The following is a 17,200-nucleotide window of genomic DNA, read 5'->3' on the forward strand; positions in this document are numbered from 1 at the left end:
CAGCCCTGTGCTGCCCACCCCGCAGCCATCTCACACCTTCCCCACTCCCCGCTGCCGACGTCGCCATCCCTCTTCCTCGCATGGAGCTGCTGAGCCCATGGCCTCCCCAGGCGCAGCCCCATGACCACACTGTGCGCCATGTCCAGCCCCACACGGACACCCCTGGGTAGCAATGGGCAGCCCGGTGCTGCCCTGCCGGGATGCATCCTCCCAGATGGGACTGCTCTGTGTCCCCCACGTGTGACATCCTGGCACAAGCTGGTGGGTGCCCGCTCTGCCCAGCCCCGACGTTACGCTACGGTTAGAAGCAGGAAGAGCTCTTGGAGCAGCCGCACGTCCATCCTCATCCTCACTGCCCCGGCAGCTCTCAGACCTCCCTGCAGGGCACAACAAAGAAAGAGGCTTGGTCAGTGTGGGGCCTGGCACATGGCATGTAGAGGGGATGGGCTGCACATACGAGGCCGTCAGCGTGGAGTTGAGGAGCAGCGTGGTCCGTATTCGGTAGAGCTGTGCCAGCGTCAGCTTGCGGTGCTGCGCTGAGGAGGAGTCTGAGAGCGTGCGGTGGGCAGGGGGCTGAGGGCTGTGGCTGGGCTGGCCCACGGTGGGTGCACGGGGCTCCATGGGCTCCTCCGGCTCTGAGAGCTCTGAAGTGGAGTCACCACTACTGCTGCTGCTGGCACCGGGGGCCAGGAGCTCTGGGGAATGGCTAGTCCGCTGGAGCAGTGGGGGAGCAGGAGGGGCCATGCATAGGTCAGAGAGGCTCCGGCTCTGGTTGAGTGGGGTAGGGGGTCCGGCCAGCAGTTGAAGCAGGCTGGCCTCTGACTTGGACTTGAGCACTCGGGCCTTGCAGGGCAGGAGCTGCACGGGCGTCCGACGGCGCAGCCGGGGTGAGGGGGGCTGTGGGGCCAGGGCTTCTGGCCCCTCCTCAGCCCCTACGTCCTGCTGCCGGGGAAAGTCCCGTGGTGAGGTGGGTGAGAGTGTGCCGTAGGCGCTGTCGATGGACGCCGAGCAGAAGCTGCCAGGCTGCGCGGTGGCACTGGGGGGCAGGGGCAGGCTGCCAGAGGGCAGCTCGTGGGTTGGGGTGCTGCCAGAGGTGCCGGTGGCGGTGCTGACGGAGGTACCAGTGCTGACAGAGATGCTGTCTGACGGTGAACCGAACGGCCCCACATCTGACTCTGGGGAGGAGAGCTCATCGCCGCCGTCCACCACCACCACTGAGATGGTCTCGGTGGAGCCGTCCGAGGGGCTGCGGAAGAGAGGAAGGTGAGGAGGAGGCTGCGCCGCAGACGTGGTCACAGTGCCCCTGTCCCACTCATACCACTGCTGGGAGTCCAGGCTGGTGCTGCTGCGGCGCAGCACCGTGGGCGAGCTGGCGGTCGAGGTGCTGCTCTCACCATCCTCCTCATCTTCCTCCTCCTCCTGCAGGCGCCGGCACTGCCCACGCTGCTGCTCCTGCAGCCGCAGCCGCTGCAGCAGGTTCTGGGAATGGCAGGTGTCAGGGATCTGTGGGCACGAGACCCCCACGCCCCCCCCCACGCGGTGTCTTCACCTGTGCATTGTGCAGCGCCTCGACCCAGCTGCGGCACAGCGACTGCCCACTGGCCTGGAAGGTGTAGGCAGCCACGGCGCTGCCAAACTCATTCAGGTAGATGAGGAGAAAGGAGCCTGTGGATGAGGAGCTGTGAGGCTTGGACTTCCAATGTTTTCCTAGGGTGCAACCCCTCCCCCCTGGTGCCACTCACCCGGGTCCTTCAGCTCCCGGCAGATGACTTTGTCCACCAGCAAGGGCTGTCGGATCACCTTGGTGCGCTCAGCCTTCTTGACGGGCTTGGTGATGAGGAAGAGGTCGGTGAAGAGGAAGCAGTAGACGTCCATCTGTGGAGGTGAGAGCAGGGCCATGGGTGCCAGCCCCCACACGAGGGATGAGCTCCCCATGCCCCCCATCCTCACCTTGCTGTCTTTACCTTCCCGCATCTTCAGGCTGCCTTCGAGCAGAAGCTGCCGGGTGTCATCTGGGGAGGTGCCAGGCATGGGGGCCGTCAGGTCCAGCCGCAGGAACTCCTTCAGCAGCTGCAGGGAGCCAGGGAGGTCAGCACAGGTCAGGACACAGCACAGCACTGCAGCCGCGCTGTGCCCAGCCTACCTTGTCCACCTCGTCCGTGCTGCCCTCCACCACCTCATAGGCATCGATGCGGCTGAGGATGGCGGCCAGGCGCTGCTGCTCCTGCCGCTGCCGCATCCGCGAGTTGACGTGGTTGATGAAGTGCTCCACAGAGCTGATCTGCAGCACAGGCACAGGGGTGAGAGGCTGGGCTGCCCACCTGCCCGCGTCCCCACGCCGTGCCCCTTACCATGGTGAGGATGGCATCACGGGTGCGCGCATCGTCCGTCTTCTTCAGCACGGACTTGAGGAGCAGTGGGTACTTGGTGAGGCGCTGGTGCGGCTTCACCAGCATGTCGCTGAGCTTCAGGCGGCTGCACTGCTTGTGCTTCTCGGCCCACTGCAACATGCAGATGTCAGCTCCAGCCCCAGCCCCGGCCCCAGCCCCGCTGCGCCCCCCTCACCGTCACATAGGCACGGAAGAGCTCGCTGTCGCGCAGCAGATTGCGCATGTACTCCATGCAGCCCTCCTCCTCCATGCAGTACTGGATATAGGGCTTGAAGAGCGTTCCAAACTGCGGGCAATGCAGAAGTGTCACTGCAGGGCACAGCCTGGCACAGTCCATGGTGCAGCACAGGGTTGGCACTCACCGTCTTGAAGCCCTTGAGGAAGTCCATGGGGTCAAGCAGCACCTTGGTCCGGCGGGCCTTGTCCAGCACCGGGGCCATGACGCTGCTCCACAGGCTGCGGTGCAGCTGGATGATCTCCCCAATATTGCCAAACAGACGCTCAGCATCCACCTACGGGGGGAGGCGGGGAGTCGCCGTGGGTCACATCCCCATGCACCCACCATGCTGGGGGACCCCTGCTATGCACCACACTGCTGTTCCCCCAGGCCCCACAGCACAGCCCCAAATACGCAGCGCACTCACCTCACACAGCAGCCCTGACTCCTGAAGGTTCAGCAGGCAACAGAGGAAGAGCTGTGGAGACAGAGCAGGAGCTCGTTGGGCAGGAGCCATGGTATGGGGGACACCTGTGGCTGAGGAACATGGGCCATGGGCACTCACATCAGTGATGACCTTTAGCTTTCGGATGTAGGTGGCCTCAGTGTGCAGCAGCTCCCAGATGGCTTCCTGCTGGTGGCACTGCCGGCGCGTCAGGGCCTGCAGGGCCAAGCGTCAGTGTTTCACCATCCAAGGAGTGCGGCCAGCACCGCCATCAACCCCAGCCCTACCTCCGTGCCCTCAATGATTTGCTGCCAGCTGTCTTCTAGCACCAGGCTGCTGTCGTCCCCATCCTCCTCCCAGGAATCCTGGTCGAAGCGGAGCTGCGGTGGTAGTTTGGGCAGCCCAAAGCTGCTGTAGGTGTGCAGCTTGCTTTCCAGCTGCTCCATCTTGTCCACCTCCTGCTGGAAGGCATGAGCAGATGGGCTGGGGACAGTGGCAGAATGCCACAGTTCTGCTGGCCCTGCACATGGATCTGGGGCACAGCCATGCAGGACCTCATCCCACCACCACCCCAGCACAGCACCACGACTCCCACACCCCTCCCCTGCCCACCTACCCGCCCAAAGGGGCCAGTGCTGGTGCTGGAGCTGAAGAAGCCACTGAAGCGGCTGGCAGCACGGTTCTTCCAGGTGTCGGTGCCATTGGTGGGCAGAGAGCCACTGCCATGCAGGGATGGCTCAGGGCTGGGGATGCTGGCGTCCCCCAGGAACTCCGTCATGTTCTTCCGCCGCCTGCCCGGAGCCTGCATGGGTACAATGAGTGCCGCAGGTCAGCACCAGCCCTGCTCACTTCACAGCGCAGGGACAGCCCCCGAAAGCCATGCTCTGCCCCTGCTGATGTGTCCCCCACACCCCATAGCCGATCCCTTCCTAGGGTGTGCAGAGCCAGGCCCCCACGGGACATGAGCTCGCTGCGCCCGCACCCGCACTGACCTGCGTACCTGCATCCTGCATACAGGGGGCCAAGTGCCCCGGTCCTGTGCCCACACCCCGCGGCAGAGGGGCTCTGCGGCTCAACGCATCCCACAGGGTGCAGCACCCCGAGCCCCTCACCGCCCAGCCGTGCTCTGAACTTGAACCGCAGAGCCAGGCAGCTCTGGCTGTGCTCCTCCGAACAAAAGGAGGTGGGGCCAGCGCAGAAAACCTAATTTCCCTCCTCGCCAGATAAGCTAAACAGACCCGAACAATTCGCTGGCAAAGATCAAAGCCCACCATCCCGCAGCGGAGCTGGGTCCTGGCCACACAGCACCCGCCTGCCCAGGCACTCGGCTCACGCCATACTCATACATCCCCACAGCCCCTTGCCAAGGCCACACCATGACGTGGCTGCTGCCCTCTCCTCACCTGGTACAAAGTGCAGCATGGCCATTGCGTGGCACAGAGACCTACTGTCCCCGAGCCATGACAGCCCAGTGAACCCTGCAGAATCTCTACTTCGCCCCAGCATGGCTCCACATCTCACCATGCCACGGTGTCTCCAGTCGCCCTGGCCCACGCTGGCCCTGCTGCCCTGGTTCGGCTCTGCTCCCACCTGCCCTCGGGGACCCGGCTGTGGAGGTGGCCCTGTGACCGCCATCCCTTCTGCCCCACCAGCGCAGTGCCGGTCCCACTGCCAGGCATCGTACTGCCGGATGCGGGCAGCCACCAGCCCCGGCCACACAGCCAGCTTGGTGCACTGGGGGCTTCTGGCTCAGAGAGCTAAGAGCTGCTGTCCCCACGCTGGGATCCCCAGAGCCAAATTCTGGGGAGCGGGAGCTGTGTGGCCACACGAGCGTGGCATCTGCTCCCACGGGGAGTGGCAGCAGATCCGGCCCCACATCTTATCTGGGTCCACAGGGCAGGACTGAGGCTGCACACAGCAGCTGACAGGTGCCAAGGTGAGGAGGGACAGTGGCCACATCCTGGCCAGGAGTGCCAGCCTCACTGCCATGGGGCCCTGGGGCGTGGAGCTTTGCTTTGCTCAGGTACCAGCCCATACGTGGCACAGCTGCAGGGCTGCCAGCTGAGCTGCCACGCCTGGTGCAGGGCACTGCCCACGCTGCAATGTGGCACCGCTGGCACAGCACAGCACTGCTGGGAGCTGAGCTTGTTCTCAAGGCTTCCAGGGGCTTTGCACCCCCATTGCATGAGGCCAACCAGGAGACGCCCTACTGCTCTGGTGTGCCCCCACCTTTCCAGATACACGAGGTGCAGAGTGCTGCGGGTACTCACCAGGATGTCAGCGCCCTCCCTGCGGCCCGGCCCTGGATCCAGCCCTGTCCCAAGGAGTGCAGCGGTGCTGGCGGGGCGCAGGATGGGCAGGCTGGCTGAGCGTGCATCCCGTGCCGCCTGCTCCACCTTCAGCTCATCCCCAGGCTTGGCTACGGGAGCACAGAGCTGTCAGAGCCCCCAGCCCCGTGGTGCCTGTTTTGGCCTTATATTTGCCCCCCTCCACACCTTTCACCCGCAGGTAGTGTCCCCCGAAGCGGTACGCCTCAAACTGGAGGGAGAGTGGTGTGTTGGACTGGTCCAGGTAGATGTCCACCTTGCTGTGCTCAATCGCCCTCCTCTCAAAGACCGGCAGCAGCACGTCCCTGTGGGATACCATCCCTATGGGTCCTGTGGGGTCTGTGTGCCCATCAGGGCTGTGCCTGGCACAGGCAGCTCACCCCAGGGACTTCTTCTTCATGGCCGGCACGATCTCTGCCTCGATATCAACATTCAGGTCGAATTTGAGGGTGAAGCACTCCTTGCTGGGGTCCTGCAGAAGACACACAGCTCACAAAGGGCTCCTACCCATCTTGGATGTGGCCACAGCATAACCCCACAGCAGAGCCCCATAGAGGGGATGGTGTCTTACATCCGTGTGCCTGCGCCGAGCCTTCTTCTTGGGCAGCTTCAGTGCCGAGCTTCTCCTGTCCCTGCAGGCATGGGCAGAGTGAGCCAGGTGTCCTGCAGGGTCTGCTGGCAACACAGAGACACCCACTCTGTCCCACCAACTGCAGAAAGGGCTGGGACGTGCACTCACCCCCTCCCGTCCGCCGGTCCCTCGTCGTCATCCTCCATGTCGGAGGCAGGGCTGGTGCGCGGCGGGCACGAGCGTGTGGAGACGTTGCGAGCCAGGATGGAGCCTGTCAATGAGCATTGGGGCCAGGCTGAGCTGAACCCACTGGCCCCGCTGTGTCCCACCAAGGGCCCAGGGTGCAGCCAGCCCGGCTTACCCGGTGGGGACAGGTCGAAGCGGATGTGCCCATCGAAGTGCATGGTGTCGTGCAGGTGCCCGTCGCAGGCCTCACACAGGCTGAGCGGGCTGCTGCAGTTCAGCTGCTGGCACTTGGCGTGGTGGCATACCTGTGGGGTGCAGCTGTGGGCTGGGACAGAGCAGCAGCGAGACCCCCTCACCCCCCGTGGGCTGTGCTGAGCCCCCTCCCCATCACCACCGCACTGCACAGAGACCCTCAGAGCCTTGGGACTGCAGCAGAAGGGCTGCACATAGCTGGGCATGGAGGGAGAGAGGGCACTGGAGGCACTGGGGGCACCTGGCCCCCACGCGCCCATTCATGATGTCCCATGCTGGGCTGAGGGTGCACCAGGACCTGCTGTGCTCTCAGGGGTCTGCAGGGCCACTCCAGAGCCCTTTTGTGTTTGCAAGATCAGTGTCCCCACGGCAGGACGGAGGAAGCAAGTGTCTGCAGCAAAACAATGCTCGCAAGCCGATGCATTTCCTCCGATTGTGCGCCCAGCCTCAGCCTCGGCCGGGCATTCACAGGCATTTATTTTTAAACCCCTGGCCAGCCCCAGCGTGGTGCACAGCCCGTGACCCCCTGCTGGGGGCTGCACCAGCGGTTGGGGTGCTGCCGGGGGCTGTCAGCCCACACCCGAGGTACGTCCCCATCTGGCAGTGCCCCACGGCCACCCCACGAGCAGAAAGGCTGCGGTGCGGCATCCCGGGAGCGCGGCCCCACTGTGCGGCAGAGGAAGCGCCGGTGCACCCCGAGCCGCCCCCGCTTCCTGCCCTCCTTCCTCCCTGCGCTGCTGAGGTCAATGCTGACGCGGCCCGCCGCCCGCGCTCCCCGATGGGGCCACTTGCCCCCAGCACCACACTGCTTTCACCACGCCCCGGCTGCCCCCACCGCAGGGATGCCAAGGGAAACCCAAACCCATAGGCATAGCCCAGGGCTGCAGGGTCAAAGCACCGCAGCCGTACTGCTCACCAACCTGCCCGCCTGCACATCCCCGCTCGGCCCCATCCGACCGTCCAACACTGGCGATGGCTCCCGGCCGCTTGCTCCCGGTGGTGCTGGCACGAGGCCGCAGCCTGGTGCCACGTGTGTCCCGCGCTGTGTTTACCCAGCAGCTCCACCCGTGCAAACACAGCACGCCACGCCTGCGCCCGCGCTGCACACCTGCCTGCCCGCCTCGCCTCCCCTGATCCCCACTCTGCCCACACCGCGCTCCCTCCCCAGGCAGGTGCCCACACCACTGCCTGCACTGCAGGGTCTGAGGTGCTGGGGGGCTGAGGAAACAGCCCGGCTCTGGAAGGAGCACGAGAGCAGAGCGTTCCCGAAACCCGCACTGTTTGAAAGGCCACCGCTTCGTTATTTCCTCCCTGATGCTCTCAAAAGGCAGCGGGTGCCTCATTCCAAAAAACAGAGCTCATCTGCTCACCATAAAAGCCTGCGGTGGTGCTATCAGGCTTCCAGCGCCCAACTACCATCGCTCTTGTTGCTGGAGCAATCGCCCTGCGCTTCCCTTCCCACCGAGGCCGGGAGCATCGCACCGCACGGCTGAGCACTGCACGCCCTCCCCACCAGCACGGCCTCGGCGCACTGAGCAGGAACCCAGCACTCACCAGGAGCAGAGCAGCAGCACGGCACCGGCAGCGAGGACAGCCAGGAGCGAGCCAGCAGGTCGAGCAGCCAGAGATAAGGGGCCCTAAATCCACTCCGGCTTTACATTAGCGATCAACAAGATTAGGAGAGGTGGCATGGGGCGCTTCCAGCCGCGGGCTCTGCTTAATTCCAGAGCCCTGCACTTCCCAGCCTGATCACGGCGCTCCCGTCCCTCCACATGCCTCAATGGACGCGGGTATGAACGCAGCTGCTCCTGGAGGGGCCCTGTGTAGCTCTGCTGCCAAGCCCCGGTGTGCAGCAGAGCTGCAGCAGAGGTTCCCTCCCTCCTGGGCACAGCCGCGCTGCCTGTGCTGGCTTGCCGAGCGATGCTCCCACCGGGAACAGGACAGACGGGCTCAATGAGATTAGCCTGAATTACAGCAGGTGGGGAAACAGGGAAGCTGCTGCCACGCAGTTAAATCCCAGCCACGCACGAGCCTGCAGGCACACACGGGCAGCGGGACCGCGATGCTGCTGAGGGATGCGTGCCACACGCAGCTCCCACCATGTGGGAAGTGGCTGCAGCCCTTCCCTGCTACCTAGCCGCATCCTACCGGCACAGGGCTTTCTGCCCCATGGCTGCCTGCCAGCCAGCTGCACCAACCGGTTCTGCCAGCACCAGAGGCATTGGGAGCCAGGGCGAGCCCATGGGAGCCTCCACCTGCCCAGATCTGCACCAAGACAGCATGCCTGCTGCCTTCCTGATGGCACAGCCCAAGCTGCCAGCACTGCCGGCACCCCATGACCTACCTTGGCCGCCCTCCTCTTGTCGGTACAGTCGGGATTCTGGCAACGCAGCCCCTGCTCCTCTGCTGGGCACTGCTCATCTGCAGGAGAGAGCTGGGGTTAGCGCTGGGTGCGCACATGGGGCCCTGCAACCCCAAGCAAAACCCTGCCCCACTGCTCTTGCCCCATGGCCCCTGCAGGAAGACAGGTCCCTGACAGTGAGCGCCCAGCTTTTGGACAGAAAGCAGAGAGCAGAAGCTGCCAACCTCCTGCCCCAGTGAGCGGCGGCAGCACCCGGCGATGCACCAAACCTCATGTCCCCATGCCCAGAACCCAGCGCTGTGGCTCCAGCTTCTCCAGCAGAAAAGAGCAGCATGCACCCCCAGCACTGGGACCAGCTGCCTCCTGCTCCTTGTCACAAAGTGCCGGGGCCACTCTGGGCACATGCTGCCCACAGAAGGGTTCCCACAGCTGCCCCCGACACAGGGCTGAGCAAGGCCAGGACTGCCCATGGCTGGGAGAGGGGCTGGGAGCTGCCCCTGGATGGGAACGGCAGCCCTGAGAGCTGCTAGTGATGATGCACAGCGCGCTCCCCAAACTCCCATTGCTGCAAACACAGGAACAGGTCCAAAGCCCCAAACCTGTCGTAATATGGAAATTTATTTCCCGACGGGTAGCAGAGCTGGGATGGCCACAGCAGAGAGCAGGGCCTGGGGGCATCATCCTGCACCCGCTGCCAGGAGAGGCACGGGCTGAGGGCAGTGCCAGGAGTGCTAAATCTGCTCCTCGCCAGTCCCCAAAGGGGCTTACGGTCTGCTTTAAGCTCTAACAGTTAAATCGGCCTTGAGGACAAATCCTATTTTGAAAGCTTTTGTTATGTGTCGTGCCTAATAGTTTAAAAATAACAGACTCCAGGCAGCTCGCGGCACACCGGCGGGCACCAGGGCTGAAGTGAGAGCTCTCCTGTGGGGCAGTGTGAGGGCTGTGCTCACACCGACCCAGGGCACCTCCATGAGGACCCCCCTGGGCACCCCTGGGTGCAGTGCCCCTGGGAGAGAGCCAGGAGTGCGGCTGCCGGGGGGCCCCACTGCCCACACGCCGGCCCCACGCCGCAGCAGCACAATGGGCACTCTGTCCCCACCGCCACCCCACAGCGCCCGCCAGGCTGCTTGGCCCCTCCACCACCATCATTTCACTTGACCTATTATGAATAATAACAGAAGCAAATCAGAAATTCTTTCAGGCTGGCGAAGGGAAGTTTTCCCAACTCACCAAAACCACGAGGACGGTGACAGCAGCCCCCTGCCCCGCCACCCCACACCAGGTCACGCTGCAAACTGCCACGGCCCTTCCCAAACACCACCACCGGCAGCAGGGGCTCACACACACACACCGGGACCTCACAACCTGTGTGCCAGCTGCGGTGCACCGGGCAGGCAGCTCTCTGGGTGCTCAACAGCTGCACCGCGCCATCCCTGCTCTCAGCCCTGCCGCAGCCTCCCTGCGCACAGCAGTCCCTGTGTCTCTGTGCAGGGTTTTCGCCACGCCACCGCCCTCCAGCCCCATGACGTACCCGCCAGCTGCTCGCTGATGTCCAGGCTGGAGCTCCAGGAGAAGCGCTCCACTGCCCCGTACTCCATGCCCGCCAGCGCGGGGGGCAGAGCCCCCAGCTCGTACGCACCCCGCTTCTTCCAGTACAGGAACATCGTGCGGCCGCAACGCGGCACCTGCCCTCACCATGGGGCACCCAGGGGGCTGCCTCGGCCGAGCCGTGCCCACACCGGTGGGACTGGCCAGGGGGCCCGGCTCCGGCTTTAAGAGCAGGTCCCGCTCTCCGGACAAGCGCAGCATTCATCCCGTGAGCCGGGAGCGCTGGGGTGGCGGAGGGTGCTGCTGGAGGCTGCCCAATGCCCCGCGCACAGGGCGCACAAAGGGCCTTTCTTCAGCCTCCTACAGACATTGCACAAATTTCACTTTCCGCCGTCTATGAAAGAAATTTCGGCCGGGGAGACAAGACACGCTTGTGATTGAAATAATCGGCATGAAGAGCGCGGCTGTTCGGCAGCTCCGGCAGCACAGGGCCGGGGGGGAACGCTGCGGGCATTGGGGGCTGAGCGCTGCGGGGAGGACGGGCACAGCAGTGAGGACAGCTCTGGGGGTGGGCACATCGCCCAGCACAGCTCCGGCTCCAGACCCCCGCCCTGCGCTCAGCACTCGGCTGCAATTCATGCATTGAGATTGTGGCACAACTTTACAGCAGTTCTCCCTGGCTCACACAACGGAATTTTCTCCCTACATCTGAGCTCCTAGCAGGGTCCCGGGTTTGGAACCTGCACACCATTCCGCCCCACGCCCCGCACAGGAGCTCCGGTGGCGGCAGTGCTGAGCTGGGACAGCCGGCAGCCTCGTGCCCCGGCTCCCCGGCGAGGCACAGAAGGTGACAGGCAGGATCCGGGCCGAGGCTGAGCCCCCCCACCTGACTGCCTTTGGGACGGCCCTGCATCAGCGGCACAGCCCTCCCAGCGCTCCCTCCCGGCCTCACTACCACAGCTTTGTCTACGTGAAGCCACGTTTTCCATACGCCAACTCGGCCACCAAAGAGAGCCGAACCCCCATCAGCGAAACCATCCACACTTGCTGGCAGCGGGCACTGCTGACGGGTCAGCAGCACCCCGGGATGCGCTCAGCCAGGATCGGGTGTTTGCGGTGCTGAGCCCAACAGGAGGGGACCTCATCAGCACTGAAACGTCTCTGCCCACCCGTCCCGAGGAATGAGCTCCAGCCTCATCGTCTCCTCGCTGGCAAGCTCTCCCTAGCGCCGCTGGCGGTGACGCAGCACACGTGCGTGGAGACCGACAGTTTCATTTTTCTCCTTTCCAACACCAGGCAGCTGAGATCCGCGCAGGGCAAAGCTCCCTAAAACGGGACAACCTGCGCGGAAAAATCAGGCGAAGGCAATTCCTGCCCAGCTTCATCAGCACCGACACCGCCCACAGCCAGCACCGCACGCTGCGCGCAGCTCCGCCGCCTCCGGGACCCTTCGCCAGCAGCGGACGAAGGCAAAAGCCGCTCCCGAGCTTTCGCGGCCGGCAAAGCAGACGGCGGCCACGGCGCCGCAGGCGGGCGCAGCTCCTCCGGCCCCAACCCCCGCTCACGTGCTGGGGGCGGAGGAGGGGCAGCGCGTGCCCGAACCCGGCAGAGGATCGGCGAACCGCAGGGCGGGACCCGGGGGGGGGGGGGCGCGCCCCCGGGGGGCTCCCCGCAGCCGCCCCTCCCTCCGCACCCCCGGAACGGCGGCGGCCGGACGTCGCCCCGCACCCCCCGCGCACTCACGCGTCCCCAGGCGAAGGATGAGGCGGCTGCGGGGACGGACCCGCGCCCGGGCGCAGCGCTCATCGCTCCGCGCGGTGCCGATGCCGCGCTCCGCACCGCCGCCCCCCGCCCGCAGCAGCCCCGCAGCGGGAGGCTCCGCCCCGGCCCGGCCCCGTCTCACCTTTCCCGCTGCTTCCCCCCCTCGCCGCACAGATGGCCCCGTATTTATTTTCGCCGCCGTGCCGGCCGAGCCTTCCCCGCGCCGCCGGAGCCAGCCATATGGGCGGAATTAGAGCCGGATTAAGTTAAGGCTTTAACTCTTCGCCGCGCGGAGCTCCGTTCGGTCCTCCCGGTGCCGTCGGTGCGTTGGTTTCCATTTTTTCGTTGGGGTTCGGACTGCTGCCCCACGCAGTACGCAGGTAACGCATCCCTCTCCACATCCGTGCCTCTCCCCGCCCCACAGAGCTCTCTACATAACGATACGTGCACTTATACTCGAGGCTTTCAAGCCCGAGCAATGCATCCACCCCCCCTCCAAAGCATCGCTGCTTCTGCCGCACCACCACCCCACCTGCAGTCTGAGTGAAGAGGAATCGGGCTCACCAAAAACTCAGGAGAAAACGGGCAAGAGGAAGATCAGCACACGCTCTTAAAACCACGAGTAAAGCAGTATTAAGGTACTGTGAAGTTAGGCTCACACCCAGCTGCCGCAGGGGCTCTCACTCCTCTGAGCTCCAGCTTCAGCCAGGAGGAGCACAACTGCTTTAATTAAGAGCTTCTGCCAATCACCCATGTGTTGTATGAGCCACATCCGTGTCACTGCAGGCTTTGGAAGGAATTCAAACCATTTTTCAACTCATTTATTACAAAACACCAAAATACATACTGAAAATATAAAATACTGTTAAAAATGATGTTTTCATATCTACAGATCAGCTGCTTGGGGTCTCCTGCAGCTGTGGACCCCAGGCCTCCTGCTGTACAAAACAAATCCTGCAGTCCAAAGGCTTCAAGTGTAATCACACTGGAACGTGCATTCCCTCTTCTGGAAATGCTTCTTCTTTCTCAGCTTCCCAGACCCCAAAATGCTGTAGTTATACTCGGATGTGACATAAGGGATCTCTCCCTCAATTCCTTCCTGAAAAAAAACAAAACCAAAAAGTAGAACAGCTTCACAGATCTGTGCCTTCAATTGAAGGCACCTCCCTTTAAAAACAGAGCAGCATTTAGTGATGAATACAAGAAACCTGCCACTGAACCAACCCTATGTTGATATCTGAAAACTATCAATGTTCTCTTGGTTGCTTCTGTGCATTAAGGGCAATTTCCCAGGGGTACGACCATGCTGTGTCCACACAGCTCTGGACACGTCCAAGCCTCACAGAAAGCAAGAATTTGCCAGCAAGATTAACCCTACAACAGTTCTTCCACCCCACTCCCAGGCAGCTCCTACCTGGCTCACAAAAATGCAGTTTGGAATAGCAATGTTTCCCAGCAGAAGGCAGTTCACTACTCTCAGGTTCTGAGGAGGCACCGGGGTCAGGATGTGATAGAGATGCTTCTCCATGTCGACCCCTCGGACAATTCCTGAAAAACACAGGGTTCAGCCAAACCTGGCCCACACATTTTGTGCAACACACTTAGAATCCGCTTCGGGAAACGTGAACCTAATCCTACTTTTCCAGTTGTTTTTGGAAAGAGAAGATAATTCCACCATTCTGCAACACGGCTCAAAATACAACACGTGAGAACACGGCTTAAGGTTTCCCAGCGTCACTCACCAAAGCCAAGGCAATCACAGATGGGTGTCTGTGTCAGCAGCACTGGCCCGGCAGTTTGGCATCTGATTTCATCTGGTATCCTGCAGAGCCCAACCCAGCTGGCGTTCACTGCATACATGATGTTGGTAGGAGCAACATCGGTGTGAATAACCCTGAGTGCAACAGCATTAAAAGGTACCTGAGGGGGAGGAAAGGAACGAAAAGAAACACGCTGTGTCAACAGCTCAGCATCAGCTTTGTGTGCTTAACTTACCCTGAACTTGAACCCTACTAGAAAGCCACCAACCGCATCTACAAACAGACCTTACAGCAGTTTCAGCACTAACAACAGAACGCACAGAAGATGTGCCACAGTGACACTGTAACAAAAACCTCGTCTTTTAATTAAAAACACCAATCAGCTGATTACCTTGGATTACAAAGCACTTTTTCCCCCACCTTCCAAAACACGTTCCAGTACAACTTTCAATTCCCAACAGCCAGACCCCCTGCAGCACCTTCCACCCCTCCAGAAGGCCCACGTACCTGATATGGCACGAGGCTGTGCAGCGGCAGGACGGAAGCCACATCTGGGGGCTGCAGCTGCCCCAAGTAACCCAGTATGGACATGTCACGTAAGATGCTGCTGTGCACTCGCCTAGAAAAAATAAACACAGCAAATGAAGAAGTGCAAGTTCTAATTGGAAGCTGCACTTGGTGAAAAGTCTGCACAGTTAGCAGTAATTACTGGGAGAAGGGTAGGAAGGAGCAAATAATCCCCTTTCTGGTCCTCACACCTTCCCCTACTCAAAAATAAAATGAAAAAGCTCTCAACAATCTCCTCCAAAAACTTCAATCAAAGCCCAAGCAAATGTGTCAAGAGAACAAACAGCCTCATGGGCTCTGACCAAATTAATGGGCTCTGAAGGCTACCATGACAGTTCTCTCCTATGCATTTACTATCAAGACGAAGCGTACTTTTGCCGAGCCAATGAAGAACCACACAACGCTCATTTTCCACTTACGCTTCACCTGCAGCCCCAGCTCGAGGGAATTCAGGGTGGACGTAGAGCAGCTTATACTCAGGAGCTGACGCATCTTCCTCCCCCTCAGAGCACTTCCAGCTCTCTGCTGCACTCAGGTCCATCCGCTCGCCCTTGGCTCGCTGCTTGCCCTTGGTGTACAGCCCGGGCGCCAGGTGGACGCTCTCGGGGGTGAGCGGAGCCATGGCCTTCCAGTCGTACACATCCATCTGCACCACGTGAGTGGGCGACAGCAGCCGGATCATATCAGTCAGAAGCAGCAACCCCTCACCTTCAGGGAGCAGAGAATACACAGCTACTGTCACCAGGCTAAGGAGTCCGAACGCTGTTACAGGAGGCCGACAACAGCTTGCGTGGAGTGAGCTCCATTTCCACGCTCCCGACTCCGCAGAGCGAGGCGATACACCGCCAGGTTGTTAGGCTCCCTCTGCACCACCCCTCCAGAATGGATTCATTGTTTACCTTTCACCCAGCCCATAGTGTTGATGACTAAAGGTACTTCCTTCCTGTAGGAGCTGAACACGTACTTCACCACATCGATGTATCTCTCTGTGTCCTGCTCACAGCTGGTCTGCCCGTAGTACACCATCTTACGCGGCGTCCGTTGGTGCGTGAATGGTGGGCCTGGAAATGAAAGCACATCTCTGGCACTCCCACTCATCTTCTCTCTGCTAACACACAGAGGAAAGAGCAAGGGAGGAGAACAGCTCCACATTACTTATTAAGATTTGCACGTGGAGCTCAGATGCCCTCAGCAAGAGAACTTTTATTGGCCTTTTACTCTCTGTATGCACTTTTGCCACATGTAGCGACTTCCCCGAAGTACACACAGCCCATACCCAAAAAGCACCTTCTGGGAACGTCAGACGTTTCTGCCAACTACAGGAAGCACGAGGCACGTACCGAGAAACGGCTCCGTTACGTTACTTAAAGACACGCATCCGGGCGGCGTGAATTCAGTCTGCCCTATGTCACATTCCATGTACTCAACAGAGGGGAGGCTGCAGCGAAAGAAGCCCATGCATTAGCACCCACTGAGAAGAAAAAGAACACCGCTTTGAATACAGCAGAAGCAAAATATGGTTTTGTTCTGGGTCATCAGAATTAAACTGGACACAGTCAAACCACACTTGTGCAACGTTCCCTCAAGTAAGGGAATGGCAGAGACAAGGACTCAAAGGGCACTCCTACACCACACTGCAGATCTTGTGCTTATACTGTAATAGCTCTGCGCCCATCCAGTCCTCAGGAAAGCAGTCAGAATGATAAATCAGAGGCGGTACCAATCAGTTTGTCCTCTCTCCATGTTAACTGGGCACTCTAAGAGCACTGACTGCACATTTATAAACTCTAACCTCTACGCTAAGCAGGCAGTGGCCAAGACGAAAGGCACACCTTGCTCTGCCATGAATCTGCAGCGACAGAACGGTTTTTGGCAGCAAGCTTTCCCTCTCCCACAGCTCGCACACAGCATTTAAGGAGCTGCAGAGCGCGGGAGCACTCACTGGTTTAGCAGCAGGTTGATCAGGTATCTGTTAAACGTGGACTTGCCGATGCTCTTAGGGCCGCACACCATGATGACCGGAACGCCTTCGTCTTCCACTAGCACAGAACACAACAAACGCTCTGCAGGGCCGCCACGGCGCGCTCGGCTCGCAGCAGCACGCAGCCGGCCGGCACTCACCGCAGCAGACCCGCACCAGCTCCTGCAGGGCGCACAGTGTGCTGTCGGACAGCAGCAGGCCCCGCTCGGGGCTGCAGGGCACGATGCCCACCGCCGCCAGCACCGCCGCCTCGGCCGTCACGTCGGGCTCATCCTCGCGCCGTGCAGCGCGGCCGTCGGGGCGGCGCGGGGTCGGGCCGCGGCTCACCTGGGGCTCGAAGAGGCGGCAGAGCGGCGGCAGGCTGAGCAGGAAGCGCGTCACGGCCGTGTCCAGGTGCTCCAGCAGCACCACGGCGCAGTCGGGAGAGAACCGCGCCATCAGCTTCAGCCGCGCCTCTGCGGGAAGGGGGGAGGAGAGCGCGAAATGGCGGCGGCCCGCGAAATGGCGGCGGCGGCCCCGCGCCCCCCCGGCGCCCCCAACTCACGGCGGCGGACGCGGTGGGCGCGCAGGGCGCTGCGGGCGGCGGTGCGGAGCTGCCGGGGGTCGGCGTGAGCAGCGTGGGCGGCGGGCAGCGCCTCCAGGGACAGCGCGCAGTGCGTGGGCGGCGACAGCAGCGGCAGCGGCGGCTGGTGCGGAGCCACGGCGAAGCCCAGCACCCGTACGGCGCCATACAGACACGTGAGGCGGCACTTCCCGCTGAACGTCAGCGCCTGCGGAACGGCGGGGACGCGGCGGGGTCAGGCGGAGGCGGCGCGGCGGCGGCCGCGGGGTCG

General features: G+C 62.0%; 2 protein-coding genes across 6 annotated transcripts; both read right to left on the minus strand.

The window, feature by feature from the left end:
* Positions 1 to 42: 42 nt before the first annotated feature.
* PLEKHG5 (pleckstrin homology and RhoGEF domain containing G5) lies at positions 43 to 12,291 on the minus strand. Of its 5 annotated transcripts, none has more exons than XM_042838565.1 (22): positions 12,202 to 12,291; positions 8,733 to 8,809; positions 6,312 to 6,441; positions 6,119 to 6,221; positions 5,951 to 6,011; positions 5,760 to 5,851; positions 5,548 to 5,684; positions 5,323 to 5,471; positions 3,669 to 3,854; positions 3,340 to 3,513; positions 3,173 to 3,268; positions 3,035 to 3,085; positions 2,753 to 2,902; positions 2,566 to 2,676; positions 2,352 to 2,501; positions 2,144 to 2,281; positions 1,951 to 2,070; positions 1,743 to 1,875; positions 1,550 to 1,665; positions 1,319 to 1,479; positions 458 to 1,246; positions 43 to 377 (listed from the first exon to the last, which is right to left on the minus strand). In XM_042838565.1, exons 3-22 carry the CDS (start codon positions 6,352 to 6,354, stop codon positions 368 to 370), a joined length of 2,970 nt encoding a protein of 989 aa, XP_042694499.1. In that variant the 5' UTR covers positions 6,355 to 6,441; positions 8,733 to 8,809; positions 12,202 to 12,291; the 3' UTR covers positions 43 to 367. The 5 variants fall into 5 exon arrangements, with proteins under 5 accessions (XP_042694499.1, XP_042694500.1, XP_042694498.1 ...); XM_042838566.1 differs by lacking the exon at positions 12,202 to 12,291 and adding an exon at positions 12,042 to 12,113; XM_042838564.1 differs by lacking the exon at positions 12,202 to 12,291 and adding an exon at positions 10,282 to 10,414.
* A 567-nt stretch (positions 12,292 to 12,858) lies between these two features.
* NOL9 (nucleolar protein 9) lies at positions 12,859 to 16,831 on the minus strand. Its single transcript, XM_042838569.1, has 9 exons — positions 16,508 to 16,831; positions 16,329 to 16,425; positions 15,727 to 15,824; positions 15,286 to 15,447; positions 14,806 to 15,094; positions 14,327 to 14,438; positions 13,802 to 13,979; positions 13,474 to 13,607; positions 12,859 to 13,158 (listed from the first exon to the last, which is right to left on the minus strand). Exons 1-9 carry the CDS (start codon positions 16,803 to 16,805, stop codon positions 13,030 to 13,032), a joined length of 1,497 nt encoding a protein of 498 aa, XP_042694503.1. The 5' UTR covers positions 16,806 to 16,831; the 3' UTR covers positions 12,859 to 13,029.
* Between the last annotated feature and the right edge of the window lie 369 nt (positions 16,832 to 17,200).

The sequence above is a fragment of the Centrocercus urophasianus genome, unplaced genomic scaffold (assembly GCF_019232065.1).
Source record: "Centrocercus urophasianus isolate 14NV4802_14NV808 unplaced genomic scaffold, USGS_Curo_1.0 seq_834, whole genome shotgun sequence".
NCBI lineage: Eukaryota > Metazoa > Chordata > Aves > Galliformes > Phasianidae > Centrocercus > Centrocercus urophasianus.

Excerpts from the sequence above, each read along its gene's own strand:
- PLEKHG5 (XM_042838564.1), bottom strand. The coding sequence starts at position 10,414 with ATGTTCCTGTACTGGAAGAAGCGGGGTGCGTACGAGCTGGGGGCTCTG. Across the intron at positions 6,222-6,311 it reads CTTCGACCTGTCCCCACCGG|GCTCCATCCTGGCTCGCAAC; the intron begins GTAAGCCGGGCT and ends GCTCATTGACAG. Across the intron at positions 5,852-5,950 it reads CTCGGCGCAGGCACACGGAT|GACCCCAGCAAGGAGTGCTT; the intron begins GTAAGACACCAT and ends TGTCTTCTGCAG.
- NOL9 (XM_042838569.1), bottom strand. The coding sequence starts at position 16,805 with ATGGCGCGGTTCTCTCCCGACTGCGCCGTGGTGCTGCTGGAGCACCTG. Across the intron at positions 15,095-15,285 it reads CACTATGGGCTGGGTGAAAG|GTGAGGGGTTGCTGCTTCTG; the intron begins GTAAACAATGAA and ends TGCTCCCTGAAG. Across the intron at positions 14,439-14,805 it reads GCTGGGGCTGCAGGTGAAGC|GCGAGTGCACAGCAGCATCT; the intron begins GTAAGTGGAAAA and ends TATTTTTTCTAG.